This window comes from Montipora foliosa, chromosome 2 (assembly GCF_036669935.1).
Source record: "Montipora foliosa isolate CH-2021 chromosome 2, ASM3666993v2, whole genome shotgun sequence".
Classification (NCBI taxonomy): Eukaryota; Metazoa; Cnidaria; class Anthozoa; order Scleractinia; family Acroporidae; genus Montipora; species Montipora foliosa.
Window position 1 is genome coordinate 36,713,818 of NC_090870.1, and position 14,360 is coordinate 36,728,177.

General features: G+C 38.3%; 2 protein-coding genes across 2 annotated transcripts; one reads left to right on the forward strand and one right to left on the reverse strand.

Moving 5' to 3' along the window:
• Nucleotides 1-1,778, reverse strand: LOC137992978 (uncharacterized). Its single transcript, XM_068838613.1, has one exon. It carries the CDS (start codon nt 1,620-1,622, stop codon nt 804-806), a length of 819 nt encoding a protein of 272 aa, XP_068694714.1. The 5' UTR covers nt 1,623-1,778; the 3' UTR covers nt 1-803.
• Nucleotides 1,779-12,390: 10,612 nt separating this feature from the next.
• On the forward strand, nt 12,391-14,360 carry LOC137992979 (uncharacterized). The gene is made up of 2 exons (XM_068838614.1): nt 12,391-12,872; nt 12,977-14,360. Exon 2 carries the CDS (start codon nt 13,073-13,075, stop codon nt 13,883-13,885), a length of 813 nt encoding a protein of 270 aa, XP_068694715.1. The 5' UTR covers nt 12,391-12,872; nt 12,977-13,072; the 3' UTR covers nt 13,886-14,360.

Genomic DNA, 14,360 nt, shown 5'->3' on the forward strand with positions numbered 1-14,360 from the left:
TAGATTTAAATATTATAATAGATATTAAAATATCGATTTACCCCCTGGGCATTCCATAATAGCTATTTGAAACAATAGAAATCAAAATGGCCGCCGTATCTGCAAAAAGGTCAGAATGTCTGGGTCATCAAATAATTTCTGCCAAAATATATACCAGAACTCTTAGATCGATAAATGAAACCCGATGTACGGTGGATCGTTTGTGAAAAAAAGTTTCAACTCTCCAGCGAACATAGTCAGTTGGGCCGAGATTTTGAATATTTTACCAACGATATGAAAAACGTCGCTTGGAGGTCACGTTTGACGACACAACAAGTCATGACAGTCATTCCCCTGGCAGTCACGACACTTCTTGGCTTTGTTCACTTCTCATTTGTTCACAGGTGCATCGTTTCAAGTTTGTGTCAGTAGAAGCTCTTGTATTTAGTAACCTCTGGTGTACACGACTTCCTCCAGCAGTCATTATTTCCAAACTCCGTAAATTTACGTAAGTCACAAAATTTCTCGTATCCAATTTTCGGCGTTTTAGTCCTTCAAAAAAGACAAAACGTAACCGGATAAGCTTAACTCCCGGTTGACTATTAACAGCAAGGATTCTAGGCACTAGGCAACGAAGAAGACGGGGAAAAGAGAGAAAAAATCGCGGTTTGCTCTTCTAGAGCTTTATCAAAATACAAATTCTAACTCTTTTTACAAATATTAAAAGAACCCCAAAGATATTTGTTGAAGTACTGGATTACAGTGGGATTATTGGCCTAACTTGAGTCGAGTTGATTTCAACGTTTATGTAAGTGAATATGTTCTCATGTACAGCTCATCGAACGTTTTCTTTTGGAGAAATCTTGCAGAACATCTTTCCTTAATTCCCAGTATGAGGGACATTTCCGTCCATAAGTTTTAACATCAAGTTTTCCTCTCCGTGGCTTAAGTTTTAAAATATAAAACATGTCCGCTATGCTGTTTCCAAAATAGCGATACCGCTCTAAATGGTAAGTACACATGTATTTTTCAAGGTCAGTGTCAAACACAATAAAGAAATAAAGTTTAGCGTTCGATTCGTCGTCGCATTCCTGAAGTGGTTCTGGTTTTAGATACTGTCCAGCAGTAGCGACGAACCTCCCGAGAGAAATTTCCTCTCTTGTGAAAAACTTGATTCGTAAAGTTTCAAACACGCTGTCGCCCCAGGCATCAGCAAGCTCAAATAAGGCTTCTGCAACTTCGTCTGCTTCGTCGAATCTCTCTTTTGTCGCTAGCCGTGACATTATTGAGGTCGCCATGCACAACATGGCGTTGAATGACTCGATACAAGCTGAATTTGGGAAGCTAATTTGTCGCTTTGGCCATGTAAGAGCGTCTTCAATATCGGACAAGAGTTCATCGAGATCTTCGTCATGATTGAATGTCTGACTTCCTTGGTCGTCCTCGATCTCAGTGCTTTCAGAATCCTCCACATAGACCCAGTCATTACCAATTTCCACGTTTAAGAAGTCTTTTCTGTTTTTACATACGCAAGAGCAACAGTGCCCCATGTTGTTCTCGCAGATAAAAGAGTCTCCTTTGCAAAGGCGTCTGAGCCGAAGATTTATGCTTGAAATAATTTCTGCCGTCGAATCACATCTCATGGGGCCCACGAACGAACAATGCACGAATGGTCATCATTTCTTCGTGCAATTACGGCTGTTTTAACATGTTTTACTGTTCTCCTAAAATTACTATTATTATTTAGAGTTCAAGGTACAATGGAATTATTTCATGACATCAGTTACACCCGGAAATCAGTCCAAGTGAGCCAAGTCACGCCCGTGAAAATTTCACCCAGCATTGGCTACTCTGCTTCAGTTTTGTAAATGCAAGTATCACTGTTGCTTTTAAAAAGGAATAATATTTTAATTTGCTGCATGTCTTTAATTTTCTTACGTACTTTTTACGCCCGTTATTGAAAACTGTGACGTGACATGTTGACGTTCGCTGAGTACATCACTCACGTGTCTGTTATTAGATTCAAAGTTTCCTATTTTGTACAAGTTCAAGTGTTGTTCAAAGAGCACGAATCTTCTTTGCAAAAGTTAGCGTCATCAGAAGCGTGATTCTACAATATATTTTACTCGGAAGTTCTTGGAGTTGACCAAGTGAATCACGTCATTTGCATTCATGATAAGTGTCACGTCGTTGCAAATGAACCGTGACCTTTGAAGGCATTCATTTCCAGGGTCTCCCTTCATCCTTTCCCTGAAAAGAAGATAGGCCCTGGTTGTGAGTGAGGCTTTTTCCAACCCATTTCGAAGCAATCGAAGCTACAATAGCGCTCTTCCTTTTTGCGCATGAGAGAGAGAGAGAGAGATTGAACATTGGGGGTGCTTACCATGTAGCCAAAAAATCTGAGGTCAAATGGAAAGGCAATTTTCCGGAAAATCGTTTCGGAAATTGTGGACAACCTCCAGAGATAGTCCACTTTTAATGGAATTCGGGAAATTCTCTTACCATTTGCGAGAATCATTCCGTTTCCAGGCCCTTTCTCACAAGATCGAGTAAATATGCGAGATGGAATGTCAGGTAGTAAATGGTAAGCGCCATTTTTATCCGGTTGGTCAATAAATTCGGAAAATCGCTTACCTTTACGCAACGATCATTCCATCCGGATTATTTGAATAAATGGTAAGCACCCCGGGTCTGAGGCAGATAAAATTCCTGTCTCTCTATATTTGCGGTATTTGACCAACTCAATTATCTCATTTACGACAGGCTGAAAAATTCTCGTATCTCATGACTGTCTAAAACCGACTGTTTCTTTTCCAATTAAAAAACGAAATAATTTGCTACATTTCTTCTTCTGTATCTTTGACACCATATCATGTGAAGTATCCCAAATTAAACTAATGGCACAAATTTGAAAACTGTGAGGGATTCAGGACGTTGCAAATCGATAGAAATCGATCATCGGAAACTAATCGGTTACTCCATAATACTCGATGATTGTTCATCGATTAGCTAATAATAATAATAATAATAATAATAATAATAATAACATTTTTATAGCGCCTATCCAGTAATAATCTAGGCGCTTTACAGAGTAAAAAATAAGAATTAAGATAAATGTGTTAATTAAACTTAAATTTAAAAGCATAGAAAATCAAAATTGATCTTCCTAATGATTACAATAGTAGTTCTTGAAAAGGTAGGTTTTAAGTTTATGCTTAAAAAGACTTAGATTCTCACAGGAGCGTATGTCGTTTGGAAGTTTGTTCCAAAGTTCAAAGATGCATCTAACAGGGGCACCCAACGAATCTGTTCCTCACATTATCTGTTCCCCAGAGGAATCTTGCTGGCTGGCAAAAATACAGGTGTTTCGATGAGCTGGCTGGGAAATTTTGTTATTGATAGAGGTTTTGCCTGGCAATTACTGACTTTTCCTAGCATTTCAATCCGAACTGGCTGTAGAAACTCTGAAAACTGAGGACGACTAAAAAAAAAAAAAAAAAAAAAAAAAAAAAGAACCTGTTCCCTAGTCACAAACATAAGACGGCTGGTCAGAGTGATTGAGTGATTGCGCTTGCGGAAAAAACCTGTTTTGTCCCGGTTTTGTCGCTTTTGTTCGGTCGTTTTGGATAGAGGGATTTGAAAGCGCGCGGAATTCCTGGCTGGGAAATAAATTTGATCAGCTGGCTGGGAAACCAACCAATCTTATCTAGCTGGCTGGGAAATTTCTTGTGTGTCTTGCTGGGAAAAAGGAACAGATAATGTTTTTCCAGCAACACTGAAAAACACCTGAAAATGCCTTAATAACATTTATTTTCATTAACTGGGGTATAATAATACATTTTACAACAAATTGGTCGTTGGGTGCCCCTGATCTAAGCCAGTCGCTCGTCATTTCCTGGCCAGAGACTATCATCAACGAGAACCTATGGGCAAGGACGCAGCAAACGCCAGTGAAAGAGGACATTCGACGAAAGGAGATGGAGATGGCTTGGCCATACGCTACGCAAACCACCTGGTAGCATTGGCCGTCAAGCCCTGAACTGGAACCCCCAAGGTCAAAGAAAGAGACGGAGACCACGGAACACCTAGCGGCGGAAGCTTGAAAAGGACTGGACACACTTGGCAACTACTTGAAAGAATAGCTCAGGACAGAGGAGACTGGAGATTTATCATTGGTGGCCTATGCTCCGGGAGGGGTGAAGGGCAAAATTGCATGATTGATTGATTGATTGACAGTTGTTGTCTACAGATGGCACTCCTTGAATAGAGGATATTGGACACCTTGTGCTTCTCTGCGAGACTTTCAATAGCTTACTGGTCTCTTCAAGAACCACACACAAACAGCGGTAACAAACATAATAAAATGCATATTAATATTCCGTTAGGAAATACGAAACTATATTTAGATCGAAAATTTGGTTTTATCAACGGAGTTGATAATGTAAATTGGCCACCTTACAGAGATTCTAAAAGCTGACGTTTCGAACGTTAGCCCTTCGTCAGAGCGAATCGAGGAATTATGGGTTACGTGTAGTTTATATAGTAGAGTAGGAGCTACGCTATTGGTAGTAACATGGCAACGTGAAAAATAGGAATATATTAGTTAAATGAAAAGCGTTCGTTAATACCGTGAGGATTAAGGGTGCCGATCAGGAAGATGAATTTTTGTTCCAGATTCTTGCGGCTTTCCGTTGTACCTAGATGTAGGGAAAGGCCACAGGTAGCCATGTTTTTTTTGGAGTGGTTAGGGAGATTAAAATGACGAACGAGTGGCTTAGATGCATCCTTGTCATTCTTCTCAACATCGCGAAGGTGTTCGCGGAATCGGTTACCTAGTCGTCTACCGGTCTCGCCAATGTATAATTTATTGCATAACGTACAGGTTATGCGATAAATGACATTTGCGGAGGTACATGTGAAACGATCGGTGATCTTAACAGCTCGCTTAGGTCCCGATGTCTGGCTAGTGTTAACAATGAAAAGACAAGTTTTGCATCTTTGGCGCGCGCATTTGAAAGTACCGGGTTGCTCGTTAGTTTTGAGCGCGCTTCTAACTAAAAAGTTACTTACATTTTTGTCGCGTTTGAATGAAATAAGCGAAAAGATTCTACCAGTCTCGGAATCATTTTGGAGTAATTTAAAATTATTAAGGATGATGCTTTTGACTGCGTGATTATGATGATGGAAAGTGAGTGTTGTTTTTGATCAAACTAATTAGTTTGATCAAAAACAACACAAACAGCGGTAACAAACATAGTAAAAGGCATATTAATAGCTTGACGTTTCGAATGCTTTAACATTCATCTTCAGAATTGAAGCATGGCCAAAGAAAAAGAATATCTACGATGCTACTGGTCACTTGTGCGCTTTTTTAAACTCTAGCCGGCCCGTCCCCCAGCCTCTAATCCCGGGCGTTCTCAAAGAAAAAGGTGGTCCTAAGCAATTCATCGCTAAAAAGATATATTCTTCGATGAAATGTGACGTTTGGTTTGGAATTGTAATTTGCAAAACGTAAATTAAAGCAGGAGGTGATTCTTACATTGACCTTAACATTTATTAGTGACATCAACAGAGCTTTATTCATTTGGGTGACAAAGTGGGTCCTGTTCAACCAGGAAATGCCTTGTAATAAGTTTCGTATAAACGGGTCACTTCCAAACAATATATTACTGGTACCTTGTTCTTATTACATATATCACGCTCAGTGAAGCTTTCTTGTTTCTATATAAAATGCAGGGGTGGATCCAAGATTTTTCTTTGGAGCTAGCGGGTGAATCACTATGGAATGGCGTGTCTGACTTGTGACTTTTTTCTTTGCAGAATACCAGTTGTATTAGAACGCCGCAGGTCATCTCAGGAAGGGTGGGGTACGGAACCCCGCAGCCCCTTGGATCCGCCCCTAAAATTACATCCGTGCGCCAATATCGATTGTTAAGTAGGTCGGTAATTGTAGACTTAATTTTTTACGTTGGACTTTACGTTTCGTATGCTTCAACATACATCTTCAGAAGTGACGGTTAAACAAATTCAAATTTGATATATATGATGTATGTTGTAGCATACGAAACTAACGAAACGTCAAGTCCAAAGTAAAATGCGTTTTATCATTATGTTTGTAGCCGCTGTTTGTTTTATGTTTTTGATTAAGTTGAAATGGCCAAAGTACAACTGAGAATATTTAGAAGCTTTTATTTTCAATAAACGGGATCCACGTTACGTCAAAAATCTTTTTCTTTGGCCATCTTAGTTTAATCAAAAATAAAACCCAAACAGCGGTGACAAACATTGACGTTCGTATACTTCGACATACAAGGGAGCTTAAGGACGTTCGCGCTAATTGTTTGTGCGCAACGTAACTGCGCAGGTAACGCGACTGTAATATGTCACGCATTACTTCGAGCATTAGTGAAGTTGAGGTTTTAAAACCTTTGCAGAAACCGTGGACGATAAGTCTTGCACAGCGTTGGATAAGAGAAGATCGTGATCAGTCAAAATTGGTTAAAAGTATTTAGGAAAGTCAAGTAGACTACTGCACGACTGATGTTCGCGTTGTTTTTATCAGTCGTGCACTAGTCTACTTGACTTTCATAAATATTGTTCAAGCATTAGTTAAAATAACATGGCGACAAAAACGCCGGGGAAAAATTCCAGGCCGACAAAAGAATGGCACATTTATTTCCGAATCATCATGAAACGTTAAAGAGAAGTGAGCGGGAGGATGGAAAAGCTCTTTAAAAGGTAGCTGCTGATCGAGTAGTGGCTGAAAGTTTGGAAAACTCTAGGACCAACCGTTGCGTAAATTTAATGGGGCTGTTTCTTTTTTTAATGTTTTTATTACCCTACGAACTTAAGTTCAAAATGAATGTATGTTTTTGAAGTTCTTATCCTTTACTTTCGTGAAAATAGAGCAGTATTTTCGTCCGTTGAATAGTGCGGACCTGCGTGGAAAAAACCAGCGATTAAATTTCACAAAAACCACACTCCAGAAGACGAGCATGACGGCAATGGGGAAATATTATACAAAATACTAACCAAATGAAGATGACGACTGCTTAAAACTTCGTTGCTATGCTCGAGAAAGCTTTGTTTTGGGGTAAAAACCTTTCATCCCTTCAACGATCGATCCTCTCTTGGATTCCAGTCCTTCCCCGACAGGTCACGCAAAAACGTGACAAACGAAGTTTTCCAAGAGCTTCGTCAAATCACATCGATTTTACTCCCTTGGATCATCGGTGACCCCTATTTTTTTAATCATGAATCACTTACTCTACTTACTATCTACAAAATATGATAAAATGAAAAAAATCTCACCGTAAGAAGTTATCTTTTTTTTAAATTTTCTTTCCTCGTGCCATCGAATTCCGGTGGTGGTTACAACGGATGGAGGTTACGAAAACGCTCGTCCAGGATGAACTCTACTGTTTACGACATCCCTAGCGGCATGAAATTATCTTAAAATCCCACACCTAAAAACCTATGCACGGAAACCTTCACTCTAACAGTTTATTTTTAGGATCTTCGATGGATGAGCAGATGAGGCTACCTTTCGTTATTATGACAGATTTATCGAAATTAAGGCATTTTTCCACTGCCATTTTCTCCGAAACGAAGTCGGTGACCCCCAATTTTTTTTATATATTTGGAGTAAATACTTTATGACCTAACTCTATGCGAGAAATGAAGAAAATCTCACCGTAGGAAGATTTTGGCGCGAACGTCCTTAAGCAACGACAACGGCGACGGCAACGAGAACGTCACGAATTTGCATATTTAGTGGGTAAAAACAATAGCTTTGCATGCCCTGCACGTGCGCTTTTCACTTTTGTCCATTTGTTTGCCGTCGTCAGCAAAGCAAAAACGTGAAATAGCCAAGTTTTTGGTTTTATGAAGAACGTCAGCACTTGAGGATAAATTTTCATTTTCTCTCCTAAAATGGAGTGCCGTTGTCACTGGTGTCAACTTTGAGGAAATACCTCACCCTTGTCATATTAAAAACGTTGAAATAGTCACGAAGCGATTACAACAACGTAAATTTATATTTTGAGATGACGTTCTCGTTGGTGTCGCCGTTGTCGTTGCTTAAGCTCCCTACATCCTCAGAAGTGACCGTTCACAACAAATTTGAACTTTTTGTATGTAACGTAAGTAACTAATTAATGGTTCCAAAACAATAAATGTGACAAATAATAGTAAATAAAAGAAAAAAAAAAACGACTACTGCTAGTTAAAAATGAACGAAGTGTCATATGAAATGAATCATATACTGAACTGCGGATATGAAATCAAGTAAAGCTATGATCAGTTATGGACGCAATTTTAACAATTGCTTAGAGAAGCCTGAAAAATTCAGTTGAAGTCCTGAATTTTTCAGGCTTCTCTACGCAATTGTCAAAATTGCGTCCATAACTGCGAGGATCATAGCTTTACTTGCTAGCTATAAAGATACAGCTTTTTACTGCTAACATAGTCATTTAAGGTAGGCTTTAAATCCTGTCTAATCAACAATGTTTCTTTTACTTTCCAATGCATATCAGAACCGGCACTTTTGCGAAAATAATACATTACCACAAAAGTGATGACTTACTTAGACTATTCGTTACACATTGTTTTGAACCACCTTAATTTTGAGCATACTCTATGACAATAGTGACCGGCAAAATATGGCTTCTTTCAGTGCTAACGCAGTCGAAAAGAACCAAATTGCAGCCTGCAGCAAAGGTCAGAGATGAACTGCAGAAAATATATCCTGCTTGTGATGGTTTGGTCTAGATATGCTCCTTTATTCGAGTGTTTCGTGTTTCATCATTTCCGAAACAATATTCAGTTTTGAATACTTCCTGACTATTTTAATATTTCTTTCTCTAATGTTCCTTTATTTTTGAACGTTTCTCTATCTGTGTAATTGTTACATAATCAAAGCTTGCCCAATAGTCTTCCGCATGCGTAATTGCTAGTCTATTGTAGGGAGCACATGTTTGACGCCGCTCTGTCGTTTGCTCTCATCGTGGACATGATATCAAGAATATGTGAACCCAATGCATACTTTTACAGTAATCAGCAGCGTTCAATCGACAACCAAATCTCTCATCACATCTTTCTTGCCACGCCAAACCAGACTTCGATTAAAACTCCACAATAAACACAATCATCATTACTAAGGGCGCGTTCGATTGACCCTATTCCGGAATAAGAATACTTGGAGTGATTTAAAACGGTATGACTGGCGTTTTGAAGCAACAAGGATAATAAAGATATATTAAAAATAGCATTTTAGCAGGTTTTTGACAATTTTATTGTGAATCTCCGCAAGAACGAAGGATTTCTAACTTCTATTTCATGTATTCCTATTCCGGCCTATTTTTTACCCTTTTTAGACTCTGTTAACACTGATTTACAAGATTAAGAAAAGCTTTTGCTCTCCAGCATAAATTGCTCACCAGAATTTTTTCCTTTTAGAAAAGGTGCAATCGGTTATTTTGCATAATAAAAGAAGCTATTATCGGCAAATCACTTAAGCTCAAGCGTGGAGTTGCATTTTGTCAGAGCGCTTTGTTCTTTGTTGATAAAATCATTCAGCATGTCTTCCCTGACTGCCCAATATGCAGGGCACGTTTTGCCATATTTTGCAAGTTGCATATGCCCCCCAGAACACGATAAACAGAGAACATAAAACTTCTGCAAAATATTGCTACATTCTAAGTAGTACGTAAATACATATTGGTCAGTTTCTGCGTCCCTTACTTCAAAGAAATTTAATCTATAAAGACGATCATCCGTCTTGTAATATTGATCGGGTTTAAGATATTGTCCAGCAAGAATTATGGCACTTTTCTTTTCAATTCGTTCGCGGAGAAAAGATTTGATTTTGAAATGCTCAAAAATTTCGCCTCCCCATACAACTGGAAACCTCAAAATCCTTTTCACAATGTCATCTGCTGCAACAAAATTTCCCAGTTCGGCTAAACGACTCATTTCATTCCGGGCCTCCACGAATAACTCGTTTACTGAGTTGCAAAAGTCTGGACTCCATGAAGTGTCGTGCTTGCTTGTCCAACACAAAGCTCTTTCCAGTTTTGACTTCAATTCTTGTAAGTTTCGGTCTTCCGAACAAACCACATTCATGAGCTCTGTCGAGAGAAATTCGAGACGTCCTTTCGTTTTTACATCTTTCGTGTTTGTCGCCTTGCATTTTGTTCGATCTTTTGAAACGTTAAATTCTCTCTTAGATGGTGTACTCCCCATGATATCTCTAAAAATCGTCCACTTCGATTAAATCGGAAAACTGTAAAGGGTGGCGTTAGATTACCAGACGTGTAAAGCAAACGTTCCACTTGTTTTTGTTTTTTTCATATCATGCCCACAAATCAATCTTTACTAGTATTGCCCACAGGACGCCGCAAATGTAAAAGATCCTCACTAAATATCTCCAAATTCATAATTAATCATTTCACATAACCTCATCAATCCTATTCAAACGGGATAACGAAAAGCAAGTTAAGCCTTCATAAGACATGAAGTGCTTCCCTCTTTTCCCTTTTCACCAATTAAACCAGATGATTAATTTTTCGAAAAACCATGGATACGATTCGCTCTTGAAGATAATGCGTTCTATTTTACCCTCTATAATGCAATGAACAGCAATTAAATCGCACTTAATGCTTCCAATGCGAAATTCGCTTCAGCATTTGTCATACCTTCATTAGTTACTGAAAAATCCCCTTTCTAAGTTACTGAGTCATCAAGTTTCCGAAATAGTTTGTCAAGAAGCAATTTCACTCGAGATCTCACACTACATGCTTTAAAGGACAAAAGTACCGTAGCTGAGGGAATCATGGAATAAGAACCTTGACCTGTTTGCAATATGAAGCTCAAATAAGTTTTTTTTGTTTTAAGCAAAAAAATCGTAATTTTCTCACTAAAAACTAGATTGTTCATATTTTTTTTCGTTTTTCAGACGTGCAATTTGTCTAACTGAAATTTGTCAATTGAATAAATCATAAATGATCTCATTTTCCTCGAGGACCAATAGAAATCAAGTGGGCAAATAAAATATTAAATTTAAAACGGGAGCTGGCAATAATTTAGTCGTCCTCCAACGAGAAAAGCCACCTGCTCATATAAAACTTTAGGTTTAAAATAGGCCATTTGCAACAAACTTGTCACATGACTAATAATTGGTGGACTTACAGCTCGGACTTTATAAATTCTAGAAGTGGAAAGATCGTGTTTGACTTAGCCAGAATAGAGCGGTCAAAAGCATTTGCCCTCCAGTGTAATTTTTTGTAATTACGCACCACAAACAGAGCTCAGATTCCTACTTTTACTGTTTGAAAACTTAGAAAAAAACAAGGATTTGTATCAAAATCAACCAGAATCTGGTTGTCAAAGCGTCCTTTTCCCACACAAATCCTTATAGTTAATTTCTTTCAACTGTAACAACACCAGTTTAAACGATATACATATTTTGAGTTGCTCTTTTTAATTCTGGAAAGATAATCTCCTGGAACCAGCAGAATCATCGTGTTTATGAAAAGAAGGTCACGTGAAGCATTGTTGCAAAAAGGCCTGTTAATTTTACATCAATGTGAAATACAATTCAATAAATATGAACACAAGGAAATATTGATTATATCACTTTGTAGAAAGTTCTCACATATGGCATTTCATTCATTTACCTTTCATTTTTTTGCTTTTTCATCGCAGCTTAAAGTCAGATAATACAGGATATTAAAGAAAGAAAATAACAAGCTTAGTTAATTGATTAACAAAACAAGTGAATACAATTATACATACAAATTTGTCAAATTACTCTCATACGCAAATACTAAGATCGGCATCCAAACCAATTTTGTTTAGGAAAAGTCGATGAAAATATACTGTCGTAAACAGTCTAGGAACTCGACACTTAGGTAAAGGCAGTGTTTCCGAAACGCACCATTTGAAGTGCTCACAGGTGCTAAAGCAAAATTACATAAAATTCGTGGGAGAGTGTTTGCGAACTTTTTAAAGAGTCTTTTTATTTTGTTTCTTTTTTATTCCCGTCTTCCCGTACTTGAAAAAGGAGCTGAATGGTTTACCTTCATAATGTTAGACTTTCTTTGGTAGAAAATGATCCCTAATGATTACGAGTTGACACATTTTAATACCCCTTTTCTTTTGAGTCACCAATTTAGCTCTTGAGATGCGAGACTGAATCAACAGTGGATTGAACCATTTTGATCGAGAGTTTCGTAACGACAAACCTTGCCAAGGAAAATAAAACCTAATGAACTTCCATTGCATTTGACGTCACCTGTTTGTTGAAAGATAGACTGAGAGCAGAAAAACAACATTTTGCTGTAGCTGATCCGTCACCAGCCCGCTCGCTTGTTTTTGAGTGACGGGTGAAGAGTGTGGGGTGATAGAAGGAGAGATTTCCTCAGTATTGGAACATTTGTAGTGTCGCGTCTACTTAATTTTCACCTGCCCGTTTGATGATGCTACACCAATAAATAGACGCACTACAATTGAGATTTGCTCAAGTTCATCCAAGATGAATTATGCCGAAACTGTCTTGTACAAACGAGAAAGATTCAGGTTCATGATTGCGAGTTTCCAAAGATTGCTGCTAATCGATAGTTGGTGGTTGTTGATTGCAGTGACCAGACATTTAAATTGGAAACTGGGTCTTGGGTAGGAAACATCTAAATAATTTAAAAGACAAAATTGTTTACACTGCAATGCGTTGGTTTGAACTAGGGTTTAGTCCTAAAATCACACTTGTATGTTACATGCGTCAAAACAGATATTTCTTCAATGTTATCTTTCCGATCTATGTGTCGCAAACCAGTCCGCCGTGAGTGCAAGTTGCTACCGGAAGTTGTGAACCCTTTGGACCGCGACACTTTTCTAAGGTATTTTTGCACGAAACCCAGGGGACTTGGTCGTTAGTTGTTTTCAATCGTGTTTGCGGAAATTTGCATTGAGTTTATTCACCGGTCCGTTTTCAATTATCAAGGTATTTTATGCGTCGGTGAACTTAAAGTATTCTTCTACAACGAGTATGGTGCCGGGCAAGAAGGAAAAAAACTCGAGAAGATTTCATTAATGGACTATGGGCTGCTTTCCGAGCAGACTTAGACGCAACTTGAACGACTCCTGTGATGGTGATTCGTTTATTGATCTTGATCAAGAAGTCACTCCATTACTGACAGAAATCTCGACAACACAACAACAATCGGAGCATATAATCCCGCAGACGAAAATTAAGGATCAAGATATAATAGGGCTACAGGACAGGGATTTGGAATCTATTTTGCTTAAACTGGAGCAGGCACAAAGTTGGAGAGCGAAAATTAAACGAGTGGAAACCACGGCGGAACTTGAAAGCTACCGGTTAAATATTACGGGAATCTTGAATACAGCTACTATAGAAATGAGCAGATTAACAAAAGAAAACAAACTTTATGACGTCGAGAAAGTTGTAAATAGCATCGTGCATTTACGAAGTGCAATCGGTGATGAGTTTTTCGAAGCTGTAGGCATCAACGCCTTTGGGAGAGAAATAACTGACCTAGGATCTTATGTCATTACGGGAGGACAATACTTTAAGCCTGTTATGGTACAAGAAGATGACGATAGCATAGTTAAGCTTTACTTCTTCATTGTGTCTGATGCGGATTCAACTGAAGTCTTGCTTCGCTATTATCTCGAGCATGCAAGCCTTTTGGACGATTACTTCGCTTTGGGGTTGGTTACTCCAGAAGGACATACGCAAGTTGAAATATACGGAAGTACGTGTCCAACTTATTGGAAAACTCGACGAGATGTGATAAACAATGTAACAGCTCGTCTCAATCGACTAGAAGACTCGTATGAATTTGACTATTTATCCGATTACGATAGTCTATTGACGGCAATTCGATAGTCCTAGACTCGAATTGAAACTCAAGATCGTTAGATACCAACAATTGGTCACAGAATTTTATAAAACTTCTAAACCTTCGACCTAATTACATAATCACTTCGCAGGACAGAAGATGATTACATCTTTTACGACTTTCCTAAACTGTGCGTAGCTTTAAACACGTTTTCGTCTTGTTCCTAAACGTTGATGAATTACAGCTAAAGAACAGTCCTCGGTTGTTAAAAAGGTGGATAGTGCTATCCACCATTCGAACAACTGGGGCCAGGTGTTTTACAGACATCTAATTATTTCTTGATGGAAATGAATTTAGCTAATACGAAATAATTCGAACAGAGATCCTGCAAATTTTAAATCTTTGCAACAATTTTAGAGCCTATTGTATCCACTAATTTTAGAAGAGCTTATTGTAACCACATATTTTAGAATCTCTAAATAAATTCCGCAGTTTAGGCCTGAATCATGTTCCTAGTTCGTA